Genomic DNA, 16,132 nt, shown 5'->3' with positions numbered 1-16,132 from the left:
TATTCTATTTTCTCTGTAAAGGTCTTGTATCTTGATTTTATTCTATTTTCTCCGTAAAGGTCTTGTATCTTGATTTTGAGTCAAGTTTTCTATTATCAGTTCCTTTTCTAGTAAATTTTAAAATACATAGGAACTGTTATTTTTATGCATTTTTTTTGGGGGGGGGGTCTTTTTCCTTTTTATCGGTACAGGGGATCGAACTCATGACTGCCTGCTTTACAAGGCAGGCGCTTATGCTGCTGAGCTAAATCCCCAGCCCCAGGAACTGTTATTTTTAAAATGTTCCTGTATATAACAATCTTACTAAATCTATTGATCAGATTCACCTCTTATCTGTAGAAAACTACATAACCTACAAATATGCAGTATCTCTGTTGCCAATTATTTTTTATCTCAGTGCACTGTCTGGAATTGTCAGTACAACAGAAACAGTAATAGTGGATACTTTCTTCTTCCTGTCAAATGGGGAAGTTTCTAAAATTCTGACCATTACCTCAGGGTAAGATTTAAAGAAGGTACCACTACAAAATAAATCTAGCAATGTAATTACTTTCTAAATCCAGTGTTCCAATACCTATTGGCACATTAAGAACTGACTAGATCAAAAACAGCCACATCATTCCTAAATTCTTATCCTAGACAATGAGACTTTCAAGTAGTGTTTCCACAGCACTAAGATCAAGTGCAATAGTTATATAAGTCCCTCCTGTAGAGTATAAAACAGAGTAACGTAATATAGGGAAATAAACACGGATCACTGTCAGGTCTGTGTTCTAATCCTACCTCTGCCGGTAATACCATAATTATATAATCTTGGTTTTCAGTTTGCTACTATGTATCTATACATCCCTGAATTGTTTTTTTGTTGTAACAGACTTGAGCACATTGTCCACTACAGAAATTCTACTTTTAACAACAGATTATAAAAGTCTGCAAAGTTTTAAAAGTAGACTACCACATATACAGGTCTGAAGATGCATACTCATTTTACCTGACTTGAAGACATTCAAAACATGTGAGAAATCACGTAAGTCTCAGCGAATTTATCCACCAGTTTTGTTACATTACACATAAACTTATGAAGACCCCTGACTTACTTGTCTGTGCAACAATATTAGTATGTTTTCTTAACATAGCCGCCGCAGTCTCTGAGAGGGTCACGATCACTTCCAGGGCAAGCTGGCGCTGCATGTTATTGAGGCTGGTGTCTCCACACAGCTACAAAGACAAAGCAGTATGCACATTTCATACTTCACATTACTGTCTGCAGAAATAAACAACAATTACTCAAGTGAGTCATTTACCTTTAGACTTAATTGCAGAGTTGCTTCCAAGTGAGGACGCAAATACTTTGGAACAGTATCTGCGATTTCAACAAGGGACTTTAGGACCGAATCATCATTCTGGTAGCACGAGTCATTTACAGCCTAAAAACAGAACAGAAAAATGTCCAGATTCAAGACTCACTTTATAATATCTCATTAGGCAATCAACAGAGGACCACTACTAAGCTTGAATGGCTATGATCAAAAAAGATGGTAACAAGTGGTTTAGAGGATGCGGATGAAGAAACTCATACACTATTTGGTGGGAATATAAATCAGTATAGCCAATAGAGAAAAACTGTATGGAAGTTCTTTAAAAAACTGGAAACAAACAAACCAAAAGAATGACAAAAAAAGTCTAGAGACGATAAAATTTAAACAAAATACTACAAATAGAGTTACCATACCACAATCTTACTGTGTATATATCCAAAGGAATTAAAATCACTAAAGAAATATATTTTTTTTTTTGTCTTTTTCCTTTTTATCGGTACCAGGGATCGAACTCACGACTGCCTGCTTGCAAGGCAGGCGCTTATGGCGCTGAGCTAAATCCCCAGCCCCTCTGAAGAAATATTTAGTTATTATATTTGCATACTTATTATAGCACTACTTAACCAAGATATGAGATCAATCCAGGTGTCTACAGATGAACAACTCAATAAGGAAAATGTGGCACACATATATACACACATACATATATACATACATAGTGGAGTGTTATTCAGACACAAAGAGCAGAAAAAATTTTCATGTCTTACAATACAGAGTTGAAAGACATTAAATGAAATAGTTGGAAACAAATACAAATAATGTGTGTGTGTGTGTGTGTGTGTGTGTGTGTGTGTGTGTGTGTGGTTAACCCAGACAACAGTATAGTGGGATAGGAAGAGGAACTCCCTGCATTCTGTATAGGATAACTATGCTTTACAGCAATGAACAATGACATGTATTACTTCAAAATAGCCAGCAGAAAGGATTCTGAATGCTCCCAATACAAAGAGATAATAACTGAGGTGCAAGACAAGTTAATTTCTGACTTGATCACTACACACTGCACACATGTCACCCTGTAACTCTAAATGAGTACAATTACTGTGTCAAAACAAATACACTCTTAAATCTAAGCCAACAATGAAACCAGCGAAAATACACTAACTACCACAACAAAAACTGTCCATAGTTTGGTCATTGTGATACCTATGTCTGCATTTGAAAATCTACCATCATTTTCTGGTGAACATCTCACTTTAAAATCCAGAGAGAGGTGGGGGTATAGGATTAGGTTTAAGCAAGAATTTAAGATTTTTAGATAAACCACTAAATGACTGCATATACACTGTAAAGTTTTGTCAATGAAAAACATCTTTTCACTGTGACAATGGGAGGAAAATATTTTTTACCAGTTCCTATTAAAAACTTTTTATCACACAGAGACTGCACAACCCTGTCTAACCCAGTGGCTCTCAATGGCAATGCTGTCTCTTCCCAGTTGTCAGGTGACCAAGCAAAAGCCAGGGACACTGGACATCTAACCTCTGTGACACTGAAGCTCACAGGATCACCTCTTCATGCATCTCACAAATGCCAGATATTTACAAAAATGGAAAATCACGACAGGAACCTAGAACCTAAGTCACAAATTATTTTTTGCCCAGTTTTAATGTACAGTTGGTCCTCTAAATCCAGACTGAGCCAACTAAGGGTCAAAAACATTTGGGAAAAAAATCTGCACATATACCGAACATGTATAACCTTTTTCCTTGTTATTACTCTCTAAACAATGCAACAGCTGTTTACATAGCACTTATCTCCTTCTAAGTATTATAAGTAATCTATGAGGATTTAATGCACATATGAGGATTCTGTATCAATCACATGTAAATACTGCGCCGTTTTACACACAGGACTTTGGCACTTAAGACTTCTGTTTTCTGCAGAAGGTCTTATAGTCAATCTGCAAGGGATACTAAGAGATCCAGCAATCCTCAACAAAAGCACGACCCACATCAAGAATGGATACGCACTTTGCTTTACCCAAAGCTTGTCCACTGCCAAGAAATTTTATCAACATTAACATGCTAGTATTCAATTTGCTGATGATGCCTCTGCATCAATCCAGTTTTATTTTATTACAATTGCAGGTATCATTTAGAAATCACCTAGTCTAGCCAGGGATTTAGCTCAGTGGCTTACGCAGCTGCCTGGCAGGTACAAGGTTGAGTTCGATCCCTGGTACAAAAAAAAAAAAAATAATCACCTTGTCTACTATGACTTCGAAGTGTAGTCATGCCTAAGCATTTATATATGGAAAAGCAAGCCATTTTATTAAAAATTACTGTATTTCTCCTTCGCAGTTAGCTGTAATAATATATTGATATTTTAAAAAATCAAGCATTTACATGACATATTATCCACGTGCTTCATTTTAGGATAGTATTTGGACAATAAGAATGTTTGTCAAAAATAGTGGTGGGATTCAGGTGAGAATCTTCAGCCTGAGTTATCCAATCTTACTCTGTTTTCTGAACAAAGCAAAAAGTATTCTTAAAGAATTAATTTGTCCATGGGAAAGAACATAAATTAACCACAAACTGCTTTATATTGCAAACAATTACAAGCTATGTGGTTAACAATAAGGAATCTAGTCTGATTGCTTAAATTGTGATTCTTCCCTGCTATCATTGTGGTCCTCGAAAAATTTTTAATCTTTTCCTCTGTTTCTCCTTCTATAAAATGAGTATTGAATCTTAGGCTATCTGGTTAATTTAAATAGCCTATGTGGTTATATATTTAATACTAAGAATATAAGGGTTCATTATTTTGCAATACAGAATAATTCTGTAACTAAGTATTTTAAGGAGTAAACATGTCAACAGTAATAAATGTGGGCTCGATGGGGACTGATGTACATGTCTTCTTTACTGCCAGTACCCTAGTACTGTCATGTAATCAGTAAAAGATTGTACTGCATAAGTGAATGGCTGTTACTACAGACCTCCAATGAAAATTAATGCAATGAGAACATTATGGCAAACAATTACAATTCTTTCTATACCATTTTCTTACCTGTAAGAACCCAGGTAACAAGTCAGCGAAATGTTTGAAGAGAGCAACATTGTGCTCATTTGCGAGTATAAATGCAGCTGTGGCTCTAGCAGATAATGTCCTGATCTACAACAAGAGTAAGAGAGGTCAGACACAAGGAACTCTTCAAAGATGCAAGGTCAAGTTTCCTTCCTCAAGATGAAACTTTTCCTTATCGACAAAACTAGCATTTATGTTTAATATGTAAAAGCAAAACTGAGCTCCAAATAATTCATTTCTTTCCCAAGTTTACCTTAAGATGTTTGTAATAGCAGAACTGAAATTACTTACCGATGGATGCTCTTGATCTTGCATACACTGAACTAACATCCGTTTGATGACATCTAAATAGTGCTGTTGTTGGTTTCCAAAAATTCCAGGAAAGTTCCTAAAGGATGATCCAAAAACACTCTTTAAAAGCTTCCTTATAGCTCTGCAAAGCATGAGTTAGAATCTCTAATGAAAGGTTCCCCAGATTTAAAACATGGATCATCTAGGCAAACTCTGCAATTCTCTTTCCAGGCTGGGTGAATGGAATTGGAAAGCACAGGCTTAGGCTGGGTCCAGAGGCCACTTGGCAGCGCACTCCCAGCCTCAGGCTTGTTCTTCCCACTTGGTCCCATGGGAAGCCGACCTGAGTATAGGAGGGCACAAAAGCCAACTGTGCTTTCTGACCATCTGCTGCTGCCAGCCTCGGTGGACCCAGTGTCCATGTTTAAGTGGAATATGCTTACTTCTGGGTTACTGAAACACACCAGATACATTTGACAACTAAGTAGAAAATAATGTGATATGTAAAAACTACATGTACAGCCTACAACTTGAGAAGTTATAAATTCAATATATTAATCCCATACATAAATGTATGTATATATGTATTGTCTTTTTGAGACAAAATCTCCCTCTGCAGTTCAGGCTGACCTCAAACTCCCGGTGATCTTCCTACCTCAGCCTCCCAAGTGCTAGGATTATAGGTGTACTCTGCACACCTGGTTATTAGCTGTATTTTAAACACAGTAGAAAACTGGTTAACACAGAAGAGCAAAGAATGGACTAATTCTAAACTTAAACCATATTGTATAGAAGTTTGTTAAAATATTACAAAGCACAATCACGGAAGACTCCAGTACAATGGGGACTCAGTAGCATTCTCCTTCTCGTCTTCCAGACAGGGCTTACTAAATGTTCTAAAAGCTATGTTAGCTCTAGATAAAGGAGAGGTCAGTGAGAAAATTTTCAGAATTACGAAAGACAAAAAAAAAGAGCAATGTATAAAATAAACAGCTTTCTTTCTTCCAAAATAAATACAAAGACCTTATTTTTTTGATCCCCAAAAGCTGAATCAGGCTAAGCTGATCAATTACAATGTTTTAGACATTCGTAACATTTAAAGATCTTTAAAAATTAACTTGGACGTATATACCAGAATATGTGAAGCGCAGCTTCTCGCAATCCCATGTTTTGAGAGCTGACGGAATCAAAAAGAAACTTCAAACCTTCAGGCCACTGGTTGTTGCCATCCTCATCTAAAAGCACAAACATGCGAGCATGTGGTCAGCGAGGTTGACTGGAGGACGCAAAAGGTGAGCCCTTTACCTCACAAGCCGCCCTTAAAACATGGAGCTGGGTAAATGTCACTCTGCATTTTTAAAACTTCCAATAAAATTAAGTCCTGTAATTATAAAATAGCACCTTATAGAAAGACAGCCTGTATTACTTAGCTTACACGAACAGTTACTAGCAGCAGTTATTTCTAAGATGAATTTCAAGAGAAAGCAGTATTTTGAATTACCCAAGTATTTGACTGGTTAAGTCCTCTGTATCGTCTGTTGTTACTAGAATCAAGAAAGTTGGGCACAGTGATACATGCCTGTAAATCTCAGCAAAGACAATGCTGAGGCAGGAGAGCCACAAGTTTGAGACCCAGCTGGGTGACTCAGTAAGACCTTATCTCAAAATTACTGAGGGCTGGGGATGCAGCTCAATGTGAACCTTGGGTTCCAGTCCCAGTACTGCCAAGGTGGGGTCTGAATTTAAAGGCGGGCAAAGATAACTGGTAACAAGGTCCTGAAAACAGGACCGGGGACACAGCTCAGCAGCACAAGTGCCTGCCTGGCAAGCATTAGGTCCTGAGTTTGAGTCCAGTACCAAAAACCCAAAAACAAACAAAAACCCACCAAAAAACAGAATTACTACTTTCAAACCAGAGAAGACACCAGTGAGAATCTCAGGACCCATGGCCCATATTCATCCTCTGTAGCTTTAAAAGCTCAGGCTGTTATCGATATGCTTGCTATTTTTCCCCTTCCTCCGTGACTTCCTTTCTTTGAAGTACTGAGGATTGAACCCAGGGCTCTCATGCTGAGTTACATCCCCAGTCCTTTCATAATTAATTTACAGACAGGGTCTTGCTAAATTGTCCAGGCTGGGTTTGAACTTGTGATCCTCTTATTTCACCCTCTTTGAGAGGTGGAATTACAGACCTGTGCTACCATATCCAGCTAATATTAAACAGATTTTAAATGATAGTTTGTAGTAAAAATGAGTGGCCACAACAGTTAGTGTACTGCTTATGAGACTCACTTGTTACAGTTATCACAAGATCTTAAGGTTTAACCTGAAGTTTGAGGCAAGGCTGGGCAACTTAACAAAGCTTCATTTCCTTAAAGGGAAAAAAAAGGAAGGAGAAAGCAAGGAGGAAACAGACTGCCAAGTGTGCTTAGAAGACATGAGAACAGAACTCTTCCCTTTTCTGCACAGTGGGGCACTGAGCCCATGGCCTCTCCCATGCTAGGTAAGCACTCTTTACCAATGAGCCACACCCTCAGCCACAACAGATAAACACTTCCTTCAGCATAAGAAGCACGCTTCAGGGGGAAAAAGGTAGTCACTTTGGAAAAAAAATCTTATCAGGTACTTTGGATTATTTGCAAAGATTTCTATTATTAAGTGATTTTGACTCAGAAATATCATTACCTATAAAAACTTGCACCTGTCCACTCAGAACTTGAAAACAGAATTTTATAATCTAAAACAATTCCAAATTAAGATTTCCAGCGGAGGAAATCAGTGTGGAGATTCCTCAAAAAGCTAGGATTGACACAGCTATTCGACTTCTGGCTTATCTTCTCAGAAGAATTAAAAACATCATTGTCATGATATATGTGCACCCATGTTTATAGCAGCACAATTTGTAATAGCCAGATCTTGGAAACAGCCTAAATGTCTATCAACTGAGGAACGGATAAAAAAGATGTGGTACTTTTATGCAACGGAGTACTACTCAGCCATAAAGAAGGACAAACAAGACTTCTATGGGTAAATGGATGCAACTTGAGTCCACACTAGTAAGTGAAATAAATCAGCCATGCATGTGTGAACATCATAGTCTAACCTGAGAAGCTGAAAGAAATAATGTGTGCATGTATAAAATACATAGTTAAGATAGTTATACTACTGATTTCTCTGAGCTTGCAGAAGAGAAAAAGATTTGCGCTGATATTATTCAGACAATTGAATGCAGATGTCTTGTGCTCTGGGTGACTGATCTGGGGACAGCAATGTGCAATATATGTACCACTGATTGTTGTCCTGATTGTTGTGCTGTTTTGAAATTTTGTTGTTTTTTTTCTTTTTGAAATTGAAAAAAAAAAAAAAAGGATTTCCAGTGGATTCTGAATTCGTTTACTTAAAATATAAAATGTTGGTATTCTCTCATTAGTTTCTAAGAATCTGGTAGCAAAAAAGGATGACATTGGTTAGCTTAATTGAACAAGACCTTTGGCCTTACTGGTTGAGACCAAAAGTGCTGTGACGAGCGAAGTACAATCAACAATGCTCTCCCTCCTTTAGTCACTTCTTCATGAAGTAGCCTCTCAACTATTAAAAATATTTCCTCAGCAAACAGTGGTACAATCACACCTACAAATCCTCGTTAAAAGAAAGGTAGGTTATGTGTATCTAAATGTGCCAAAAAATCTAATGAAACACATGGAAAAAAGGGAAGAGTTAGGAATGCAGGTAAAACAAAACAAAACAAAAAAATCACATTCAATTGCTATTATATTATTGATATTTTTAGTTGACCAAAAGGTTTACGCTGTTGGAAAAATGCATTTTGGAAAATGCTTTCCTTTTATCTCACCCTTGAAAAAATTCCAGGGCATTTTATAATGCATAAAATATAAAGTTTAACAGCGTGATGTGTACAATTTACCAATGTAATAGAAAAAAACACCTGGAGTTCACTGATTTCTGTGTCAAGAGCAAGTTTAATCTACACAGTTCTTACACCATTTGGTGGCCTGAATGCCTAAAACTATACATGGTAAAGAGGAATGTAACAACTTACAAGTGAATTACAAAATTACTTTTTCACATGGAAGTTCTGAATACCAACTGGTAGATGTAGAAAGAGAGAGCAGGAGAGGGAGGGGGAGGAAGGCCTACACCCTCTTCCCCCCAGAACATCCATCTACCTTCATACACACCTATTAAATTCCTGGCCAGTTCTGCAGCAATGTCACAAATTTTCTTCCTCATGCTAGATTGCGTTTCCATCTGAATGATCATTAGCAGTTCACTCTTGATGGCAGTCTGAACATCCGATGGGAGAGTTGGATAAACTTCATCAAACGCAGAGGACAAAAGGCGTCGCAGGAGGACGGCAGCCATTTGTCTAGCCTATAAATAGACTTTATGCGTTACCAGAGAAGATATTTCCGACACGCTGCACTCACCATTGTGCTGATGCACTTTACTGTTCTACTTTTCTACTTCTAAAGCACCTCGTTAGCTAAAGGAGAGCATGAAATGTCTAAAATTCTAGGTACACAAGTCTGTCTTATAGAAAATACCACACAATAAGCCATTTTTACTTATGAGAAAAACTAAACACGCTCGAATTCTGATAGGAACATCACAGTAAGGATAAACTATTTTCAGTTTTTACTCAATATATTTTTTTTTCTTTTTTGTTTTTATCGGTACCAGGGATCGAACTCACGACTGCCTGCTTGCAAGGCAAGCGCTTATGCCGCTGAGTTAAATCCCCAGCCCCCTCAATATATTCTTTACCAGAAAAATAAATCTTAAAATGAAAACCCTGTAATGCTCTTTCTACCACCGTCCTCTCTGGTTCTCATTCTAGAAGAGAATCACCTTCCCAACAAGTCTTAGATCCCTTTGGCCTATCTTATTATATAACTGTCCATCTGCATTAGCCTTTTGACCAAATATTATGAGACCACTTATCTTTTTTCTTTTTGAGACAAGATGTGGTTATGCAATTCAGGCTGGCCATGAACTTGCAAGGATCCTTCTGCCTCAGCACCCTGAGTGCTGGGATTACAGCCATGTGTCACCGTCTGGCTGATACCATTTATCTTTATGCTGCTCTCACGAAAACTGACATTACAAACTGCCAGTACTGCTGGGTGCGGTGGGGTGAAGCCTGTAATCCTAGCACTTGGGAGGCGGAGGCAAGGGAGTTCAAGGACAGCCTATCTATACTACCAGTGAAGCCAAAACAAACAAATGAACAAACAAACAAGTTGTCAATACTTAAGCAGTAAAAATCAACCTCAGTGTGTACATTCTTAGATTCCCATTTTTAAATGTGTGGCATATAGATTTGTGGGCTATGTATAATTTCCCTTGAGGTTATCAAAAGAAAAGCTGAGATAAAATCCCAGTTGTGAGACCAGTGAGCCACAAAACACTGAGCTGAATCTGAGAGCAGGACAGACTGCTCCTCCTCTTAATTGCTCTGGAACTATGGCCCACAAAGAAAGTTAAGACAGTAAAACTTGCCATTTTTTTCTCCATTATGTTTCCTTTTTATTGAGTAATATATGGTAGGCAGCAAACATTTAAGTAATTAACAAATGCTCTAGACAGAAATAATTCAAAATAATTAGACTTATCAGTGCTTTAAAATTGTGTGCAACTGCACATACATTTCCCCAAAACAATGAAGCCACAAGCTGTTGTGGCTGACTTACAGCCACCATTTAATCCTTAAATCAAATTAACATTTAAGTAAAGTTTAATACAGGTTTTATACTGGTCTTTTGGGGGTCAGGGTTTGAGACAGGATAATTCAGGCTGATCTTGAATTCATGGCATTCCTCCTGCCTTTTTGAATGCTGGCGGCGTGCCACCATGCCCAGCTTACACTGCTCCGTGCTACGGGAGTAAGGAGAGTGTCAGCACAAACTAACCTCACTTCTACCAAGCACTGCTCTACCATGAGAATTTATATGTAGTGTGACTGCTAGCAATAGGAGTCTTACTCTGCAAACCCTAAATGTTGTGTTTCAAAGGCAGGATGAGTTTGCCATACTGGCCATATTCACCTCTTCCGAAGTAAAGAGATACTCAGTATCATTCAATACTTGTAAGAATACTAATTTAAGTACACAGAAAGTAAGAAACTATAGAACTCTAGCATATAGGTATTTTATCACAAGGAAAAAAGATTTTTAAAATGCAAATTTGTACTTGGTATGCTAGGTAATTTGCTAAAAATCATGTTAGAAAAATTCTAGAAAATGTCTGCTATCATTAGCATGTGTATAGAGATGCCTATACACATAAAATTTTATAGATAAAATAGATTTTCAATATACTTGTTAACATTAAGCTATTCAATAAAGTAACTGCTGAAGAATGCATTGTTTCAATGTAAGAAAACAACTGTATGATGCACAAATCACTCAGATTTAATAGTTCTTATGGAATTATTTATAAAACAATGAACTTATTTATTCTGAACACATCACCAGAAATTCTCACAACAGAGATTACTTCAAAGAATTACATCACAGTTCCTACATAGCTTTTTGCAAATAAATTCAAAATCGCAGTTAACATTTAGGCAGTAAACAACTCTCACTGTGTGTTCTACCGTCATCCTACCACCCCAACTCCTTTCTGAATTGAGCATTCGCAGCCATCAGGGCAGTACCTCCTCAGCAGCTGTTGTGTTCCTGATGGCTTGTAAGAGAAATGTGATCTTTGACTGGCCTGGGATATTCTCATAGGTTTCCTACACAGAAAACAAAATTAAGAGTTAGAATATGTCAGAACACCTCACAAGTAAACCAATGAAACAAAAGAAGAAGGGGAAAGGACAATTTTTTGAATATTTGTATACATTCTCAATTTATGCTCTTTGGTTCATTAAACTCAGGACCAAAAATTTTGACTTGAGCTATTTTGCAAAATAAGTCCCCATTTAATATCTATCACCTTATATTTCAGGAAACTACACGTCTCATTAATGTCCATCACAGTACATAGTGTAGAATTGGTTGAAGTTGCCACTACCTGTACCCACCAGTCGAGGATACCTCAGATTAAGCAAGTCAGGGAGAAGCACTTAAAAAAAATTTTTTTTTGGTCTTTTTTTTGAGACAGGATCTCACTACACAGTTCAGGCTGGCCTTGAGCTTACTTTGTAGCCCAGGCTGGTCTTGAATTTGAAAGATCCTCTTGCTTCAGCCTCCCACTGGGATTACAGGCATGCACCACCATGCCCAGCAAAGTAAATGAATTCTTTATGCTACATTTCTTTTAAGCAAGGATTACCTTAAAGCCTTATTTTATACACACACACACACACACACACACACACACACACACACACTGGTTACAGCCCAGAGAAATGAGGTAAAAAACCTTATTTTTGTCATTAATCTGTGGTAACAGAGGTTGAATTCATCTGGGCCGTCACACTGAGCTACATCTCTGGTCCCTTTTTCAGCTTTTTTTAAAAGACAGGTCTAAGTTGTCCCTACTGGGCTGAAACTTGTGATTCTGCTGCCTTGGCCTGGGCTACTGATGGGATACAGGAATATGTAACCATGTTCAATCCAAAAGGTCTTACTATATAATTTCAGGCTAGATTCGAACTTGCAGCAATCGTCCTGCCTCAGCCTCATGAGTGCTGGGACTGCAGGCATGTGCTACCATGTCTGGCTTCAAGACTTTTTAATGTCTTTCTGGATCTATTAACAAAAGGGTTTGTGATCTAGAACTCTTTTCCTTCTCTAATAATAATGTAAAATCTGAACAAATAATAAAAAGTTGACATCAATTAAAAGACACTGTCAGAATGGATCTGAAAACAAGATCCAACTACTATATATTTGATTTTTTTTTTTTTGTATTGGGGATCAAACTCACGGACCTTGCACTTGCCAGGCAGGCACTTACACTGCTGAGCTAAATCTCCAGCCGTACATTGGTCAAAAAGTAAGCTGAAATCGTACAGATTGACATGCATGTGAAAAACTCTTAATGGTAATCTTTTATCATGCAAACGAAATCAATTTAAATACATCTGGACTCTTCCTAAAATTCCTTATAGTAAACAACAATCCATTTTCACCTGTCCATTTAAGGATCTTACCTCTATTAAGAGGTAACATTAATTTCTTAGCAGTTTTCGTTCAAAGCACTGCCATGCAACTCTACCACCTCCTGGCTTCTCTGGACCACAGTGATGAGGGAAAAAAAGCCAGACCACTTAAAGCACACATCTACCTCCCATCTTCTAAGCGTTCCCTGGCAGCCCTGAGATACTGACAGAAATAAAAGCTTACACCTGGTACGACTTGCTGAGATGAAAGGTAATAAATGACAGAACTCAGGTCTCCCAAGGCCAACTATATTCTACATCTCTGGACCCTAGAGCTCTGGGTTCATCCCAGGGGGCCACTGCACTCAATCACACAGCTCTATCTATGCAGTGCCATGCAGTTTCCAAACTTCTCAACAATATTTCAGTCTGGGGAAGGGCAGATCTTAAGGGAAAGGAGAATTTAAAGTTCCCTGATAACTTCAAGTTCCACTCTAATAAAAAGCAGTCAGGATCATAACAACATTAAAAATCATGCCAAGTTGAGAAGATGGCATGAATTTATTAAATTATGTAAAGAGAGTCACAAACTGATTACAAAAATGGGCACATCCCTTGAGACTTTGCACTTTTTACCAATGGCACCCAAAAACTAGTAAAATTTTTCATTAAAAAAGTCTTTTACATTGGGCGTGGGGGATGTACACCTGTAATCCTAACACTTGGGAGGCTGAGGCAGAACTATTATGAATTCAAGGCCACCCTGGGCTATACAGCAAGACCCTGTCTCAAAACAAACAAACAAACAAACAACACTTTCACAGTACAATAACAGTGCAATAAAAATCTCTTTTGATTTCTTGTGCCTAGCAGAGCCCCAGATACACCATGGATGCTGGAAATGGCAAAGAGTTATACTTCTAGTTTCTGACATTCTCCACTTGGTTAGCACTCTCCGTAAACCTGCTGTCAATTTGGAGCATCTCTGTCCCCACCTATGACTATGCTTACTAGAGTAGAGACTGACACACACGGAGTCAAACAGGCAACATGACTCCATGATGAATTGGAAGCCAGTGGCAGAAGAGTTCAGGGCAAGTGGGACCTGACTCCTAAGAGAGGGTCTTTCTGCTCCATATGATCACCGTGGTAACCCAAATCTATTATATCCAACCAGAAGAGTGGCCAAGGATAAACGTTTAGCAAAAAGAAGACAGCCTTCAAATCTAAAGTGTAACTTCTTAGCCTAGACAGACTAGATTCCACAAAGGCAGATATGGTGTCTGTCCTGGGTCCCATGTAACTAGTAATTAGAATACAGCAAATACTGTAACGAATACTTCTAAGAGGACTCCTAATCCAAATCAGGTATGTTCAGTGAGTTTATGTTCAGTGAGTTTTACCAGGGTTGTGTTAAGTTTCAGTTCTACTTGACTCTATCATATACAATCACATAACATTAAGATTTTCCCTCTCCACTTCCCTGTCACAAGGAGAAATGCTAGTAAATACTGGTCTCATTCATTCCAGCAATGTTTACAGTGACCCTATCTTGTATGAGAAAATGGAAAAGGAGTCAATTTTTACCTCATAAACACCTTGGTCCCTCAACAATCAGGCATATTTTTCAGTACATTACTGTCTTTCAATTGAAATCTCAACAAGAAGCCGGGCGTGGTGGCTCACACCTGTAATCTCAGCATTCAGAAGCCTGAAGCACCAGCCTGGGCTACAAAGTGAGCTCAAGGCCAGCCTGAACTGCATAGCGAGACAATGTCTCAAAAAGACCAAAAAAAAAAAAAAAAAAAGAAAGAAAGAAATCTCAACAAGGAAATTCTATATTTAGAGTCAATAAAGAACTGAGTCTATATGGAGACTATTAAAAAGGAATACAAAATCCATGCATACAATTAATAAATACTTAAGCTTGTATCATATAAAAATCTCTAATCGCCAGGCATGGTGGAATACGCCTGTAATCCCAGCACTCAGGAGGCTGAGGCAGGAGGATCCTTGCAAGTTCAAGGCCAGCCTGGGCTACAAATGAGCTCAAGGCCAGCCTGAACTGCATAGTGAGAATCCTGTCTCAAAAAGACAAAAACAAACAAACAAACAACAAAAAAAAACCCCTCTAATCATAGACACCGTGGATATTCACCTGTTAACTATCAATTATTCAACTGCTCATTCATGATATTTAAGACTTAAGAGCATTCAAATAATTTCTTTAAACATAAGAAACAGGGGCCAGGATATAGCTCAGTGGCACAGTGCCTGCCTGGCAAGTGCGAGGTCCTGAGTTTGATTTCCAGTAGCAAACAAAACAAAAGAAACAGGGCTAGGGATGCAGCTCAGTGGGCAAGAGCTCTCCTAGCCTGCCCAAGGCCCTGGGTTTGATTTCTACTCCTAGCCCTCAAAAAATAGCTCATCAAATACAAAATGTTTTCTGTACAGCTAAAGGAGAAAAATCTGCAGATATAAAATACAGAAAAAAAAAAACCATAAAGCCTATCAAGTGACACACAGTAGAAAAAGTTTGAAAACTAAGTTTTAAAGTTCTTCAATGAGTTCAACTAACAATAAAACAAAGCTTCTTACTGTATTGGATCTTGTGTCTGAACACAGGTCACCTTATTCACCAGTTTGGTATTTATGTGTCAACTAAGTATTTTTACTTTGACTGAGTAAATTACAAAGACATTTACCGAGCCCTTGCCAATGTTTCAGTTCAAGGAAAACAGTCCTACATTTGCTTTATCAGATGGAGGACTCAATTTAATTTAGATGACTTGTGAAAATCTTAAAAAAAAATGAAAAGTACTGAGGAAAAGATACTTTGCTTTCCTAAACTCTATTCTCAGATCAGCTTAGTACTGTATTATGAAGTACCACAGAACTTTTCCCTTAGCATTTACTTTTCCTTAAATTAAGAATTCTCTATCACAGTACTTTACATACAAATATATTTTCAGGATACACACAAAAAGTTTAAACATAGTATCTGAATGTTTTCACTAGGAGTAAAGAAACAAAGAGAATAACAGTACTTATTTCCTATTGTTCTTTATAAGAAAATGTGCTGAATGCTGCTAACTATCCCCAAAGTGATGTAAGTGATAAAAGATTTACAACAGGCACCAATTGGAATTCAAGCTGAACCAGACACTGGTATTTAGTTCAATAGGAGAGAGATTCCCCACTAGGCTTGACAATAGAGACTTAAGCAAGTAGGGGGAAGAGGGAGAATTAAACCAGCTTACTAATTACAATGCTGTTCTGCTGTGTAACACACAGAAATTTCTGTTGGTGTTAAGAATTTACTTGGCAAGAAATTTATCTCGATTTAGCAGAAAGCATG

At 37.8% G+C, this 16,132-nt stretch overlaps 1 protein-coding gene across 2 annotated transcripts in view; it reads right to left on the bottom strand.

The window, feature by feature from the left end:
• Positions 1-16,132, bottom strand: part of Ipo5 (importin 5) — a 52,172-nt gene that overhangs the window by 28,885 nt on the left and 7,155 nt on the right. For both annotated transcript variants that reach the window (XM_063246955.1, XM_063246954.1), the window contains 7 exons: positions 11,380-11,460; positions 8,903-9,095; positions 5,836-5,938; positions 4,704-4,800; positions 4,395-4,499; positions 1,305-1,427; positions 1,098-1,218 (listed from right to left, as the gene is read on the bottom strand). In XM_063246955.1, coding sequence (XP_063103025.1) covers positions 1,098-1,218; positions 1,305-1,427; positions 4,395-4,499; positions 4,704-4,800; positions 5,836-5,938; positions 8,903-9,095; positions 11,380-11,460 — 823 coding nt within the window. The remainder of the gene's footprint in view (positions 1-1,097; positions 1,219-1,304; positions 1,428-4,394; positions 4,500-4,703; positions 4,801-5,835; positions 5,939-8,902; positions 9,096-11,379; positions 11,461-16,132) is intronic.

The sequence above is a fragment of the Cavia porcellus genome, unplaced genomic scaffold, assembly GCF_034190915.1.
Source record: "Cavia porcellus strain 051 isolate PalLab524CR breed Dunkin Hartley unplaced genomic scaffold, mCavPor4.1 scaffold_4, whole genome shotgun sequence".
Classification (NCBI taxonomy): domain Eukaryota; kingdom Metazoa; phylum Chordata; class Mammalia; order Rodentia; family Caviidae; genus Cavia; species Cavia porcellus.
Note: the sequence above shows the minus strand (reverse complement) of the source record. Positions and strands in the feature narration are given on the sequence as shown.